Source organism: Leptonychotes weddellii, chromosome 6 (genome assembly GCF_054177405.1).
Source record: "Leptonychotes weddellii isolate Sample4059 chromosome 6, ASM5417740v2, whole genome shotgun sequence".
Classification (NCBI taxonomy): Eukaryota; Metazoa; Chordata; class Mammalia; order Carnivora; family Phocidae; genus Leptonychotes; species Leptonychotes weddellii.
In genome coordinates, this window is record NC_138374.1 from 70,933,529 (window position 1) to 70,950,069 (window position 16,541).

A 16,541-nucleotide genomic window follows, 5' to 3' on the forward strand; every position below is an offset into this window, starting at 1 on the left:
TCCAGATCGCTTATTCTCTCTTCTGTCTCAGTTACCCTAGCTGTTAGATTATCTAGATTGGATTGGATCTCATTGATAGCATTTTTAAGTTCTGCCAATTCCCCTTTATTTCTGCCCTTAGAGACTCTATGTTGCCATTAATTGATTTCTCCATTCTAGCCATTGTCTTCACAATTGCTAGCCTGAATTCCATCTCCGACATCTTGGTTATATCTGCATCCATTTGTAAATCTGCAGCATAAGTCATAATTTCTGAGTCTTTTCTGTTTTGGGGGCTCCTCCTCCTAGTCATTCTGTTGATGGGTGTTTGAGGGAATGTATAGAGTCCAAATTATTGACCAGAACCCAAGCAAGATGCACCTGTTTTCTTGGGACCTTAGGGTTGCTGGCCTCTTGTTTCCCCAGCCTGTCTTCTGCGGGTGGGGCCTGCCGCGCTGTTACTCAGGCAACCCTGTTTGGGCGGAGTTGCTCTGCGCCCCTGTGGCGGGGGATGGGCTCAGTGGGAATCAGTCTTTGGGGCTTTTGTTCTCTGACGCCTTTCCCTGGCGGCTTTCCCCGTCTCTTCCACAAGTCAGAGCAGAAGAGACCGTTTCCTGCCCTCTGCCGCAGAGCAGAGAGACCTCAGTCTGTTCTTCAGTGAGCTCTGCAGGCCACACTGTCTCCGTTTCTGTCCGTGCTGCTATAAACTGCAGCGTCCTGGGTTGTGCGTCCCTCCGCAGCGCTCCCTGTCCTGCCTCCAGGTCGGGGCATGTCTCTGCCCTTTGTGCTTCTAAAACCGCCAGCCGCTCCCAATTCGCGCGCGACTCCGCCGCTTGGGGTTTCCACCCCCGGGGGTTGCAGTTCACCAGCACGACCCTGGCGCACTGGGTTTCCGGCTCGGAGGCTGCAGTTCGCGTGCGCGCGACCGTCGCTCCGGTTTCTGTCCAGGGGTGCTGCAGTTTGCGTGCGTGTGACCCCGCTGGTCTGGTCCTCCACCCCGGGGGCTGCCCTAAAGTCCTTTCCTGACGCTACCGGTCTGCGAGTCTGTGCTCCGTCCGCAGCGCGTGAGGCTGTCACTCACCGGCGGTGTAGGATCCCCACGTCCAGGCACCCTCCCGCTGCCGTTTATCCTCCGATATCTGCCCGCAGGATCACGGCTCTCCGCTTCATACCTCAAAACCAACTCCCTTGGGCGCCTGGGTGGCTCAGTTTGTTAAGCAACTGCCTTCGGCTCGGGTCATGATCCTGGAGTCCCAGGATCGAGTCCCACATCGGGCTCCCTGCTCAGCGGGTAGTCTGCTTCTCCCTCTGGCCCTCATCCCCTCTCATGTGCTCTCTCTCTCATTCTTTAAAAAAAAAAAAAAAAAAAACCAACTGCCTGCGATATTCTGTTTGTAGAGATCCAGATCTTCTTACATCTCAGGCTGGTTTCGCGGGTGCTCAGAGTGGTCTGGTAGTTATCCAGCTCAGTTCCGGGGACCAGTTGAAATAGGGTCCCCTACTCCTCCGCCATCTTTCCCCTCCTCCCTGAGCTTAAATTCTTAAAGAAACACCAGCAATTGGGTCTAGATGAAATTTGTACTGACTGTGTCTTTTTCTTATTCCTGCCAGTCTTCTGTTTCAAAACTCCAGTCCATTCAATACAGTAGTTACTACTCTGCACTGGGTTGTCCTAGGGATGGAAAGATGAATAAGGTAGGAGCTCACAGCGAAGAAGAAAAACAGCCTCTGATAAGTCTCTAACCCAGCAGCGAAGTTTTATGAAACAGAGGGGGGGCGGATCACTCAAAGGGAGGGTCAGGAAATGGGCTGCAGGAGAAAGCAAGCTGAGAAGAATTTGACAGGGACTGGCTTTCCTGACCAAGATCAGTTTCCTCATTGATCAGGCCTACAAAAGAGAGTGCTGCTCTCCAACTGAGAGTAGTTAAGAATTCAAGAGACCTTTTACCCACTGGGGAAAATGGGACCCGAGCCAGGGAAACTTGGGCTGGATTCAGTTGGCTAAACAGAGGTTTTCAGAAATAAGACTTAACTCCTAAACTTTACTCCTGTTGTTTCCCAGAGCCTGTAGAATGAAGGCTTTGGGTCACACAGCATAGGTCCACCTGAATACCACGTTCAACCACGTGGGCAATCATCAATCAATCTGTCATGTCCACATAAAGAAGCCCCAATAAGAATTCTGAACACTTAGGGCGCCTGGGTGGCTCAGTTGGTTAAGCGACTGCCTTCGGCTCAGGTCATGATCCTGGAGTCCCAGGATCGAGTCCCGCATTGGGCTCCCTGCTCAGCAGGGGGTCTGCTTCTCCCTCTGACCCTCCTCCCTCTCATGCTCTCTGTCTCTCATTGTCTCTCTCGCAAATAAAAAATAAAATCTTAAAAAAAAAAAAAAAGAATTCTGAACACTTAATAAATCAAATGCATTGTACATCTTCAACTTTTTAAAAATTAAAAACAACAACAACGATGACAACTCTGAACACAGGCTCACATGAGCTTCTCTGGTTGGCAAAGCCCCCTGGGAATTGTCCCACATCATTGCCAGGAGGGTAACACATCCCGACCCCATGGGAGAGGACAAGGAAAGCTTTGCATTTGCCATGCCCCAAACTCTGTCCTATGTGTCTATTCCTTTGGCTGATTTTAATCTGTCTCCTTTCCTTGTAGAAAAAACATAACCATAGAGCTTTCAGTAAGTTCTGTGAGTCCTTCTGGCAAATTATTAATCTGAGCCCGGTTTGGGGAACTGCCTGAAGTTGTAGTGGGTGTCAGGGGAACTGCCTGAAGTTGTAGTGGGTGTCAGAAATGAGGGCCAGCTTGGGGACTATTCCTTTCAATGTTAAAGCTGGCTGACACTCCTTATAGTTCCTGGGGTCAGATATGGGGGCAGTCTTGTGCAGAGACTGCACCCTCAAACTTTACAGTTTGGCTAACTCTGGGCAAACATTTACAAAAGTCCACCAAGTATCAAGCTATAGAATCTGCCTCAATGAAGTTCAAGAATCAGTAGTATGCAGGGGCACCTGGGTGGCTCAGTTGGTTAAATGTCTGCCTTCAGCTCAGGTCATGATCCCAGGGTCCTGGGATTGAGCCCCATGTTGGGCTCCCTGCTCAGTGGGAAGCCTGTTTCTCCCTCTCCCTGCTGCTCGTGCTCTATCTCTTGCAATCGCTCTCTCTCAAATAAATAAATAAACTCTTAAAAAATGACAATAATATCCAAAAGCTGGTAACACATCTCTTAGAGGCAAATTTAAACACAGTAGGTGAAAAAAAGCTTAAAAAGGAGTATCATCCAACTTAGAAGTTCCAAGAGAAAAATACTAGAATTACCCCTAAAAATGTAGAAAGAAAGAAAGGTAAATGAAGTAACTAATGACATAAAAAAAAAAATCAACAAATTATATTATTAAGTCTTAATTAACATACTCTCCCAATATAGACATGTAGCTTAAAAATATTTGCTGCAAAGAAACCATACATAGGTTGAAGAGGATACTAGTAGTGTAATCACAAGTGAATAACAATAGAATTAAAGAGCTGACTTATCTCACACTTCCTAGTACAGCTTTTAAGAAAGAAATTAAGTCCTCCTTAAGGTAACAAACATGAGCTATGGAAAGATCATTTTGTAAATAAATCTTTCAAAATGTTTTTGTTATCCTGCAGTTTTTGCTGCTAAAATTACAAAAGTGTAATAACAACTTCCTAAAAACTCTCATAGTTGTACTTCTGAACACATAGAAAAATAATTTGTTAACCTGTTTAAAAATTTTTCCAAATTAAGAGTTTTAATGAGTTTTGTATCTATGCATTAAAAAGGAAAAAAATGCAATACCTTACTATTGGTTTGCAAGATCACTTCACAGACGTCAGAAAAGATGGAAACTCAGTAGCTAGATCTTTAACCAAACATTTGGGTAATTGGTTCATGTGATAGGAAATGCTTAGTAAACGGATACAATGATGCATTTTTTTTCCATTTGATCCAAGAATCGTTGTGAGTTATCTTTTCAGCTGTGACATACATTAAAAACCAAGTAATGGGGGGGCGCCTGTGTAGCTCAGTAGGTTAAGCCTCAGACTCTTGATTTCAGCTCAGATCATGATCTCAGGGTCATGAGATCAAGCCCATGTTGGGTTCCATGCTGGGCATAGAGCCTGCTTCAGATTCTCTCTCTCTCTCTCTCCCTCTGTCTCTCTCCCCACCGCATGTGCACTTTCTCTCTCTCTCTTTCAAAACAAAAACAAAAAACAAGTACTGGGACGTACAGATCAATGGAATAGAATTGAGAAAGTACCATCATAATTCAACAGGGACAGGAATAATATTTCCCACAAATATGCTGGAATAACTGACTATCCACATTCAAAGAAGGAAGTTGAACTCCTACAACAGGCCATGTACAAAGATTAATGCAAAATGGATCAAAGACCTAAACATAAGAACTAAAACTATAAAACTCTTTGAAGAAAACACAGATATCAAGCTTCATGACCTTGGATTAGGCAATGGTTTATTAGATATGATACCCAAAGTACAAGCAACCTCCAAAAAATAACAGATAAATTGACTTCCTCAAAATAATCTTTTGTGCTTCAAAGACCATTATCAGAAAGTGAAAAGGATAACCCACAGGATGAAAAAAAAATTTTTTTGTAAAATCATATATGTGATAAGGGTCTAGTGTCCAGAATATACAAAAACACTTATTACTCAACAATAAAAGATAAATAACTCATTGTAAACATGGACAATGGATTTGAAGAGACAGTTCTCCAAAGAAGATAGGCAGAAGACCAACAGGAACATTAAGAGATGCTCAACAACATTAGTGACTGGGGAAACGGAAGTCAAAACTACAGTGAGCTACCATTCACATGCATGAAGATGACTCTAATAAAAGATGGGCAGTCACAAGTGTTGGTGGGGCTATGGAGACATTGGAACCCCTACAACACTGCTGGCAGGATTGTAAAATGGCGCAGCCACTTCAGAATATAGTCTTTGAATGAATCAACACAAAGTTAGCATATGACCCAGCAATTCCAAGCTTAGGCATATACTATACAGGAGGAATGAAAACAAATGTCCACACAAAAGCCTGTACACAAATGTTCATAGCAACGTTATTCCTAACAGCCAAGAAGGGGGAAACAAGTCAAACAGCCAGCAACTGAAGAAGAGGTCAAGAAAAGGTGGGATATCCATGCAGTAGAATATTATCTGGCCGTGAAAAGGAACATAGTACTGATACGTGATACAACGTTGATGGACCTTGAAAACATTATGCCAAGTGAAAGAAGCCAGGCACAAAAAGCCACATAGCGCATGATTCCATTTTCGTGAGATGTCCAGAATCGGCAAATCCACTGAGCTGGAAGATAGATTAGTGGTTGCCAGGGGCTGGGGAAGGAGGGTGTGGGGAGTGACTGCTAATAAGTATGAGGTTTTTCAGAGGCGATGAAAATATCCTCAAATTACATAGTGGTGATGGTTGCATCACTTTGTGAATGTCCTAAAAACAACTAAATTGTATACTTTAAACGGGGCAAATTTTATGGTATGTGAATTATATCTCAGTGGAAAAAAACATTAAAAGAAGATGAGTATGGGGCACCTGGCTGGCTCAGTCGGTATAGCATGCAACTCTTGATCTCGGGGTCCTGAGTTCCAGCCCCACTTTGTGTGTAGAGATGACTTAAATAAATGAAACTTAAAAAAAGAAAAAAAGAGGACAAGTATTGCAATAAACTGAACTAGCCCCAGATTTTGTACTGCAGTATCATAGTCACAAATCATATTTTCTTAAAGAGAAAGAAGTATATTTAAATAATCATATTGTTCTCCCTAGCAAAAGCAGTGGCTTTTGTACCGTTACTAAGTAAAACACAATTTAAAAAGTACTTTTTATTTATTTATTTATTTATTTAATTTTTTTTTTAAGATTTTATTTATTTATTTGAGAGAGAGAGAATGAGAGAGAGAGAGCACATGAGAGGGGGGAGGGTCAGAGGGCGAAGCAGACTCCCTTGCCGAGCAGGGAGCCCGATGCGGGACTCGATCCAGGGACTCCAGGATCAGGACCTGAGCTGAAGGCAGTCGCCCAACCAACTGAGCCACCCAGGCGCCCTTATTTATTTATTTTTAAAGTACTTTTAAAATAGTTTAATCAGGGGGCTCCTTTCTACTTGCTAGACGGGGTGCTGCCTGATTCATGAGTCATTGAATAAAGCCAATGAGATCTTCAGGTTTACTTGGTTGAATTTTGTTTTTTTTAACAGATTTGATGGCAGTGGTGGGATCCAAAGTGAACTTCTGATGGTATTCGGGGACAATGAGAAACAAGGCCCAGGACCCATGAACCCCTCTGAGTTCTCCGTCTTTCTCAGTGTTTCTGAGGACCCTGGGTGAGTTCCTCTCAGTTCTGAGCTCTGTTCTCTTCGCCCTGAGCTCCTGATATAATTGGCTTTCCCATGAAGGGAAGGGCAGGTTGATGGAATCAACCTGCAATCTGGAGCCCGGTTGAGTTGGCAGAGGGCTTGGCCCAGAGCCACGCCCCTAGCCTTTCAGACCACAGTTCCCAGGGTTTTGAGCAGGAAACCCCCCCAGCCCTTAATTCTGATCCACGTGGGAACTGTTCGTGCCAGTGCGCAGTTCCCGATCCATCAGTGTGGAGCCCTCAGTCTGCACTCCCAACTGTTGATGGCTGATGGTTCAATCCTCTCCCGTCTGGGCTCTAAGCAAAAAAACGGGACACAAGGCAAGAATAACCAGAACAAAACTGCCTGTGTGGTATACAGATTCGTAAAATTTTACTGGCCTCCGTGGCGGTCACTTAACCAGTCTTGAGCCACAGATTCAAATGGGAATGACCAAGAGGCATTCCTGATTCGGGATTCACCTCCTTTGGCAGGGCCCTACTTCCCTGCTTAGGACGGAGTGTGAAATAATCAGGGACCTCTCCTTGACCTCTCTTAAGAACACTGCAGAATCTATTGCTAAAGCAAGAATTGCTCAACAAAAATCCTTAGACTCTCTGGCCAGAGTTGTTCTTGATAATAGGATAGCTGTTGTCTATCTTTTAGGTGAGCAAGGAGGTATCAGTGTTGGGGCCCACACCCCTGCTGCAGCTGGATAAACTCTTCTGGGGGAGGTTGAAATTCCATGACCTGAGATCCCTGAGCAAGCTATTTGGCTTAAAAGGGTGACTCCTTCAATGGGGGTCTTCAACTTATTTGATTTTGATTGGTTTAGGTCTGGGGGGTGTGTGGGGGGGATGATGGCCCCAAGGGACACTCTGGACATTGGGAATTATCCTGTTTAAGACAGTTATAAGTATGGGGCGCCTAGGTGGCTCAGTCTGCCTTCGGCTCAGGTCATGATCCCAGGGTCCTGGGATCGAGCCCCGCATCGGGCTCCCTACTCTGCAGGAAGCCTGCTTCTCCCTCTCCCACTCCCCCTGCTTGTGTTCCCTCTCTCGCTGTGTCTGTCAAATAAATAAATAAAATCTTTAAAAAAAAAAAAAGACAGTTATAAGTAATCTCCCTGGTGTGTTTCTCTCAAAAACTTTAAATGCATGTTTGCAGCCGCCAACCACCGAGCACATGGTCTCCCTAAGACCGGAATGTCAGGAAAGGAACGGAGAATGATCTCCCTGAGACCGGAATGTCAGGAAAGGAACAGAGAGAATGACTGATTTATCTCCCTGAGACCGGAATGTCAGGAAAGGAATGGAGAATGATCTCCCTGAGACCAGAATGTCAGGAAAGGAACAGAGAGAATGATCTCCCTGAGACCAGAATGTCAGGAAAGGAACGGAGAAGGACTGATTTAAGAACTGCGAATCCGAAGTCACAGGGATCAAGCACAAAATGTCTCGGCCCGCGACTACCACACAAAGGATCAACAGAAGCTGAGAGAACCACAGAGCAGTAGTGGAGAGCGGTGCTAAGGACACACCAGCCCAAAATGGAGTCACTTGTGCCAAGCCCCACATCGGCAAACCAAGACTTACCATCTAATCCCACTACGGTTTCAGCAAGGTCCCAGGAATGTGGCTTGTAACCAGTCAGTCTGGAACTCTCTGATCTGTACTGGTGAGGGAATCTGCATGGTGGACCCCACCTTTCCCAAAGGAGGACCCTGCCTGAAAGAATCCCCTCTTTGTTAAGAAACTTCCTTTTCCTGCCCCCATCTGCTGCCTACAAAACTCTGCATTTTGTACAGCTCCCTGGAGCTCTTTCTACCCGCTAGATGGGATGCTGCCTGATTCATGAATTTTGAATAAAGCCAATTAGATCTTCAAATTAAAAAAAAAAAGTTTAATCTTTATTTATTTTGTCCTTTAAAATTTAATTCTGGCCTGTTTTATATTTAAAATTTAATTCTGGGCTGTTTTATATTGTGCAGAAAATATTAGCACCGTAGTAAAGGGATAGAATTCCTAAATATGTAAATACATCTATTGGAAATTAGGGCCCAAGGGTTTGTAGGGAAGAGAGACAAAATCAACAAAGGTCAGAGATCGCTGCCTTCATGTCTGGTTAGAGGACAGTCAGGGAAAAAACCTCAGGGAAATTGATGGGGGAAAATCAGCAAGAGGTACCAACATACCAAATCTTGGCTTATTTTCATTCCCCCCCTGGTAATTCTGTGTGCCTGATTAAAATAAAAACAAATCTGAGGGTCTCTGCTGGAAAGTTCTCTGGAGGTATATACACGATTTATGAATTTCAGCTCACTTCAGTTCTTCATCATGCGGTGGCAACTTGGCGCTAGGCAAGTTTCCATTCTGTGTTGCTCCACAGAAGAGGGTCACACCTTATATACTGTGTACTAAAAATACATCCTTCTAGAATAATACTGTTACAGTTCTTTCTTCAGCTGTGTCTCCGCTAGCCAGGCCCTGGCACGCTTCACCAATTCAGAGGGAACCGCAGACGTTGTCTGGTCCAGCCTCCAATTTCTTTTCCCAGATCGCCCTGGAAAAAGACAGTGGTGCCCCTGTACTCTGTGAACTGTCTCTTCAAATGTTTGCCTGACCTCATTATCCAGAACACTCTATAAATGTAGCCTGCCACCCAGCCCCGAGTCTGAAAGGGCAGGATACTCCCTTGCAAGTAACAGAGCAAAACAGAATGATCTGTCTAGCCAGGCTTGGAAAATACAGTTGCCAGGTTGCTATTGGTTTAAATAGAATGCATGAGCAATGTGCTGGCCCTGACCCTCTGTTCCTGAAACCCCAGAGTGAACACTTTTATACAAGAACCAAAAACGGGAGGAAAGCCTGCTCCTGTGCTGGCCAGCCTGCCTGGCCACGAGCTGTTCTTCAGGAAAGGCTTTGTGCCGTGAGCTCAGAGCCAGGCTGACCCACCTGCCCCCCAGTGCCAGCTAGTGGGCCTGTCCATCCATGTCCTTCCTCTCCGCAGGGTGGCACCATGGGAAAGAGACCAGATAACTGGGGTTCAAATTCCTGGTCTTCCACTTTCTGACCTTGGGAACCTCACTCGACTTCTCTGATCCTTGGGAATCTCATCTGTAAAATGGGGACATGACAGCTACAGCACGTGGCTGTTAACAGAGTTGAAATAAGAGAACATATCTAAAGACAACACAGCATCTGGCACGCAGTAGGTACTCAACAAATGTTGGATTTCTTTCTCACAAGTGAGCCAAACCTCGTCCAACATACTCAGAAAGCTGGAGTCCGTGCTAGGATCACTTTTGGAAAATTCTAAAACGGACTATTTAGAGCCCATGTACAACAAGGGGATTTGTTAGATTTAGAAACAAACTAGGTTTTAATGAAGCAATTCATTTCACAGGGGAGAAGCAGAGGTTTGGGGAATGAGTATATTTGACGTTCTCAGGTTTCCAAATAAATGTTTGAAAAGCTGTGCTCGAACCTGGTATGTAAGGTTTGTATAGCACAATGGTTCACTTACATAGATGAAGACTGTAACTATATTTTAACATGTATCCGTCATTTCTACTGTCCAAGGACTTCTCTAACAAAATGTCATTTTGGAAGAGTATTAGCAGCTTTCATGTGTGGGGCTATCAAGATCTAGAAAACGTTTTTGCTGATTCACTTGGCACAAAAGGTTTCACCAAAACACAATGAAAATCTACTTATAAACCAGGTTTTCCAGTGAACAGAGCTTGAAAGTGATTCTGGTGATGACACAAAGGAAAGTCTGGGCTTCTTGGTAAGCTTATTTTTTCCTGCCATGACATCTTGATAGAACAATTCCTCCGAAGGACACAAACATAAACAAACGACCTATGACTATCACTTAACACCTGCCAATCAAGTTAGCAAAGTCCATGACTCTTTAAAGTGCTGCAGGAAGGAGTTCCTCAAAAAGTATGTGACCTATGAAACTCTAGGCAGATGGAACAGTCTGGTGGCTTCCCATTTGCTCCATGGTATTACCAAATGGTCAAAGTTCTAATTTATCAATGATTATTTCAAAACGCTCTATCTCTGAATGAAGGAACAAATCCAACCCAAATAAAAACAAACTTTATGGGGTAAAACATCATTTGGGGGCATAAGGAGAAACGGAAAATATAATTAGCAGTGATGGAAATTATCAGAGCAAAAGTTTATCTTATTTTTTGTGACACTGGCCTCTAATAGGATGCCCCCACATTAGCAGGCCTAAATGTCCACCCCACCTCATCAGAACCAGCTGTTTCATATTTTGTTTTGTTCCATATTGAATAGCAATCAAGCAAAACTCAAGGCTTCTTAATGTGGCCTAAAGAAACTCAAATTACTCAACCTCAGCCCTCCCAGCAAAGCTCAGGTTTCAAGCTAGAATTATTAAGCTAAAATCTCCTCTAAATCCAAATTACAATGTTAACCTGATTATTGATCTCAGATTTCAAATGTTAAAGACGGAGTTTACTCTCACTTCTTGTTACTGGTTTGTGCTACTGTTTAGTTAAACTTCCGACTGTTAGCCTGTGGATGCTGAAAATCTTGGCCACTCATGAGTTTGTGGGTTTGTTGTCTTGGTCTGCTTTGTGATATTTCATCACGAACTTTTGATCATGACGAACAGTTCTTGATTGATGTGTCCTCTGGGCTTTCTATATTAAGGCTTAAAGGGGAGGAAAAAGGTAAGTGACTTCCCAGCACCTCTCTAGAGGAATATAATTTCTTGTAACTATTTCTGAGTGTGTAAAATGCATTTTAGAAACCTCTCCATTTCATCCTCATGTACCATCTTTTGAGAAGATGGAAAGTAGAAAGAGAGATCAGTGTTCTTGATTCTCCCTCCCTGAGAAGCTTCTAGCTCTTGGGACATTTATTTCAATTTGATCCATTCATAAACATGTATTGTTCAGTACCTATGAGTGCTGGGTGGAGGGTGAATTCCTCAAGGACGATATTCTCAAACTCCTCAAAGAAATAAGTTTAGGTGGGAATAAAAAAAGCCATAAAACAACAGAGAGTTTGAAACAAGAATGTGCTAGAATTAGAATCAACTAGAAATATTACAATGAAAGACACAGCTGTAGAAAGAAAATATCCAATAGATGAGATTCATTGTGGGTTCTTCACTGCTAAAGAGGGAATGAGTGAACCAAAAGGTCCAACAAAGTATATCTACCAGAATGCAGCTCAAAGAGATAAAGAGAGTGAAAATATTAAAGAAAAGTTCAAAGAGAACAGAAAATACATCCAAACCCTTTGATACATATATTTAAATCTAAACACTTCTGGATCCCAGGGATGGGCACAGCGTAGAGACCCCTGCTACAGGCTGTTAGCCTGGTTGATAGATTAAATAAGAAAACACGTGTAACACTCTACCTTTATGTCTTTGCTGATACTCTTCCCTATACTTGGAGCACTAATCTTATATCCTCTCATTGAAAACCAATCTATCTTACTCTTTCAACTTCTTCCTTTTCCATGAAGACTTTTTTTTTTTTAAGATTTTATTTTTAAGTAATCTCTACACCCAATGTGGGGCTCGAACTCACAACCCCGAGATCAGGAGTCGCATGCTCTACTGACTGAGCCAGGCAGGCACCCCTTCCGTGAAGCCTTTTATGAATCCTCTGACCATATGTAAATATTTCCTTATATAAATCTGTAACATTTTGCTTGTGTCATTTTCAAAGTATTAATCATTTTCTGCCTTATACTTTAATTACTGCATATTTGTTCCTCATTCATAATCTGAATTCCATATAGAACACTGCCTAGCCCATTGATGCTCAATGCCTTCATTTTAATTAGGAGCCAAATTCTACAGGTAACAAAGCAAAGTATGCAGGACTCCACCCTTTTCTGTTCTTCAGGAAATCTGGGAAAATGTACAAAAAGAAAGACGGCAAACAGACTCCCCCCCCCAACCCTCACATCCCCCTGAAAGTAATAAGCAGAATATACAGGGGCACCACGATATGAAAATACACGTAGGTACTTCAAAGGTAAGGACTAAAGTTGCAACCTCACAGAGTGAGTGAGGTCAACGACCAACAGAGAAGGGAGATGTTCAAGGGAGCTGTCCTACAGGCAGATCAGCGGCAGACTCCTAGGTCACATGGAGAGCTAAGAGGGTGTCAGAAAGACAGGGCTAGATGTTGATGTAGCACAACAATGGTATGCACAGCTACCCTTTATTGAGTTCCTACTGTACGCCAGGTTTATATTATCTCACTGAATCGTTACAAGGTGAAGAAACTGAAGTTCAGACAGACTAGATACCTCCTCCCAGGTCATCAGCTAGTAAGTGGCTGATCTGGAATTCTAGCACGGGTTTGTATGACTCTTGAAATATGTGCTCTAAACTTCTATCATTCGTTTCCAGCAAACCTGGTAAGATGAAGTGGAGAGGGCTTCAAATCCTCTTAGAAGTTTGTGGCTCTGGGGAAGGTGACAGATGTTTCATGTGGACATGCCTTTATTCTACCTCCCACTGTATGTTTCTACTTTATTCCCATGATCTCTTCCTTGCATTTTTCTTCGTTTCCAATTATGACTTCCTCCTTCCATTAAGAATTGGAGATATTTAAAAAAAAATACCCTCCCCGAAAAGAACTGAAGATATTGCTTTTAAAAAAGACTACATTATCAAGAGAGTGAAAAGACAACCCATGGAATGGGAGAAAATATTTGCAGGTCATATATCTGATAAGGATGTAATATCTATAATAGCTAAAGAGCTCTTACAACTCAACAAAGACAAACAATCCAATTAAAAAATGGACAAAGGACTCAAAGAGACATTTCCCCAAGAAGACAAATGATCCAAAGTGCATGAAAAGGTGCCCATCATTCGTCATTAGTGAAATGTACATTGAAGCCACAATGAGAAAACATTTCATAGCAACTGGAATATTATCCAAACATGGAAAATAACACGTGTTGGCGAGGATGTGGAGAGATGGAAGCCCTTGTACATTGCTGGTGGGAATGTGAAATTGGTGCAGCCATTGTGGAAAAGAGTTAGTTGGTTCTTCAAAGAGTTAAACAGAGAATTGCCATACGACCCATCAATTCCACTCCTAGGTATATACCCCAAAGAATTGAAAACAGGACCTCAAACACTAGGATGCCAATGTTCACAGCAGCCTTATTCACAATCGTCAAAAGTTGGAAGCAACCCAGTGTCCATCGACAGATAAATGGATAAACAAAATGTAGCACATACATGCGATGGGACATTATTAAGCCATAAAAAGGAAGAAAGTCCTCATATATGCTGCAACACGAATGGACCTTGACAACATGTGAAGTGAAACAAACAAGACACAAAAGGAAAAATATTGTATGATACCACTTACATGAAATATCTAGAATAGACACATTCATCATAGAGGCAGAAGGTAGGTTAGGGGTGACCAGGCGCTGTGGGGAGGAGGGCATGAGGAATTATCACTTAGTGGTACAGAGCTTCTGCTTGAGTTGATAAAAAAATCTGGGAACAGTTAACGGTGATGGGGTGCACACATCATGAATGTAATTCATGTCACCGAATTGCACAGTAACAAACGGCTACAATGGCAATTCTTATGTTTTATATGTATTTTACCTCAAAAAAAAAGTTTACAAAAACCCCAGAAACTATATTCTTATACAACAAAGACTGGATTAATAGTCTACCTCTAATAAAACAGACCTGAGTTTATCAGAGAAGACAGTCTGGTCTCATTGGTTAAGTCTCCGGAGGACACAAGAGGGCTGCCCCCTTTCCTCCTGGGGATTGCTACAGGGTCCTGGCGATGTCAGATCCTTTGACCTCTCCCATTTCCCTGGGGATGAGATCTATGCGACAGGAGGGCCCCAGCCTTCTACCAACAACTCGACCATGCCGCATTCGCATTCTGACTAGTGTCCCTCTCCAACCTGTGAGTGTCACCCGTGTTATAACATGAAGCTGGCACTTCAAGCTGGATTGGAAGCCTCTTGCTGATCTGTAGAAAAGGCTTCAAGATGTGAGATGAAGCCTACAGTTGGATGAAATTGGCCCGGAAGACTAACGATTTGACCTCAAATCTACTTCACTTGTTTGATCATTTGATCATGATTTTGAATGGGGCCTCCTAAATATTCAGGTGATTTGAATCCTGAAGCCTCCAAATTAATATGACCCAATACTTTAAAGCAACTTTTCCAGAAAAACAATTAGCACAGATCCAGGCTGGTGATGTGCTTGATGCTTCCTATTCGGAGAGGGAGACTCATAATTGTGTTGGCCGCTGAGCAGCTGCTTCTCCACACATCGCACAGTAAGATTACACAGAAGTTCCATTAATTTCTCATCAGGAAATAACTCAGGAGTCTCCAAGAATAAACTTGAGTCCGATTTAACTGCTCTGTACCACATGAGTGTGAAATCACATGTCCTCTCTTGTCTTTCACGGGAACAAGAGGAAATTCTCTGACATTTGACTTTGAGGGTACAAAATTAAAGCAGAAGTAAAACCTAGGATGTGCCCTTTCTACACTGTTTTCATAACCAGTTTGATCCCAGACGACAGCTTGAGGACAATTAAGTAGTCGTAAAATAAATCAGCCTCAGGCGCCTGGGTGGCTCAGTTGGTTAAGCAACTGCCTTTGGCTCAGGTCATGATCCTGGAGTCCCGGGATCGAGTCCCACATCGGGCTCCCTGCTCAGCGAGGAGCCTGCTTCTCCCTCTGACCCTCCCCCATCTCATGTACTCTCTCTCATTTTCGCTCTCTCAAATAAATAAATAAAATCTTTAAAAAAATAAAAAAAAAATGGGCACCTGGGTGGCTCAGTCGTTAGGCGTCTGCCTTCGGCTCAGGTCATGATCCCGGGGTCCTGGGATTGAGTCCCGCATCGGGCTCCCTGCTCGGAGGGAAGCCTGCTTCTCCCTCTCCCACTCCCCCTGCTTGTGTTTCTGCTCTCGCTCTTTCTCTCTGTCAAATAAATAAATAAAATCTTAAAAAAAAATAAAAATAAAAATAAATAAATAAATAAATAAATAATAAATCAGCCTCGGAGAGCCTATGTTCCAGGTCTAATATCCGTAAGATTTCCAAGCAGAGAACTTCCAAATGTTTTATTTATATAGAAGAACACATCCAGGGACATTTTTTTCCTGTTGCACTTGGCAGCCAGGATTTTCTCTTGGTCATCTGGACACTAGAAAGCACTCCCTATGTGAACTGCTCTTTCTCTTGTTTATAGAGAACCTAGAGGCTGTGAAACATTCCACCATTGCACCTGTCTCCCTCTGGTGGGAGTGCTGTTCTCCACCTCCTACCACATTTCCCTTTTGGCCAGAGTCTGTGTCTTGGTGATGTTTTAGTCCCAGTGCTTAGCTCAGGGCCTGGCCCCCAAGGGTGGCTCAGTAAATGTGTGACCAATGGATGAACTAGGCCACATGTGTTTACCCAAATATGCCCCAACATTTCCACTTCCTGATTTAGCCTTCCTTTAGCACCTCTCTCAACCCCTCACTAACCTCCTCGCTCAGTCTACGTCTATCTACCTTTTCTTCAAGGCCCATTTCCACTCTCACGTCTTTCAGGAAGGCTTCCTTAACTGTCCCACCCCATGGCCACCATACAGCTTCAGAATAAAAGTGGTATTTAAAAGAAGAAAGCCCATATCCTTTAATATCCACTCTCCTCTCTTCTCTCCTTCCAGCCTCTGGAAACCACTAATCTTTTGGGATCTTTCTCTACAGATTTGTCTATTCTGGACACTTCATACCCATGCAGTCACACGACACGTGATCTTTGTGCCTGGATCCTTTCACTTAGTGTAATGATTTCAAGGTCAATAAATTCTGTACCTCGTTTAAGTACTTCATTTCTTTTAAGGCTAAATAATAGTCCATTGTATGAAGCTACCACATTTTATTTGTCCACTCACCAGTTGATAGATATTTGGGTTATTTCCATTTTTTGGCTATTATGAATAATGCTGCTATGAACAGTCAAGTACAAGCTTTGTGTGGACATGTGTTTCTAACTTTCTTGGGCATACACCTAGGAGTGGAATTGCTGGATCATATGGTAAACCCATGTTTGACTTTTTGGACACCTTTCAAACTTTTTTCCAAAGTG

At 43.2% G+C, this 16,541-nt stretch overlaps 1 protein-coding gene across 5 annotated transcripts in view; it reads right to left on the minus strand.

Moving 5' to 3' along the window:
* MINPP1 (multiple inositol-polyphosphate phosphatase 1) overlaps nucleotides 1-16,541 on the minus strand; it is a 121,340-nt gene that overhangs the window by 32,966 nt on the left and 71,833 nt on the right. The window contains exon 5 of one of the 5 annotated variants that reach the window (XM_081824379.1): nucleotides 1,337-1,651. The exons of the other annotated variants lie outside the window; for them this stretch is intronic. Within the exon in view, the coding sequence (XP_081680505.1) occupies nucleotides 1,600-1,651 (52 nt within the window). The 3' untranslated portion in view covers nucleotides 1,337-1,599. Of the gene's footprint in view, nucleotides 1-1,336; nucleotides 1,652-16,541 lie in introns of those variants that run through there. 5 annotated transcript variants of the gene reach the window in all.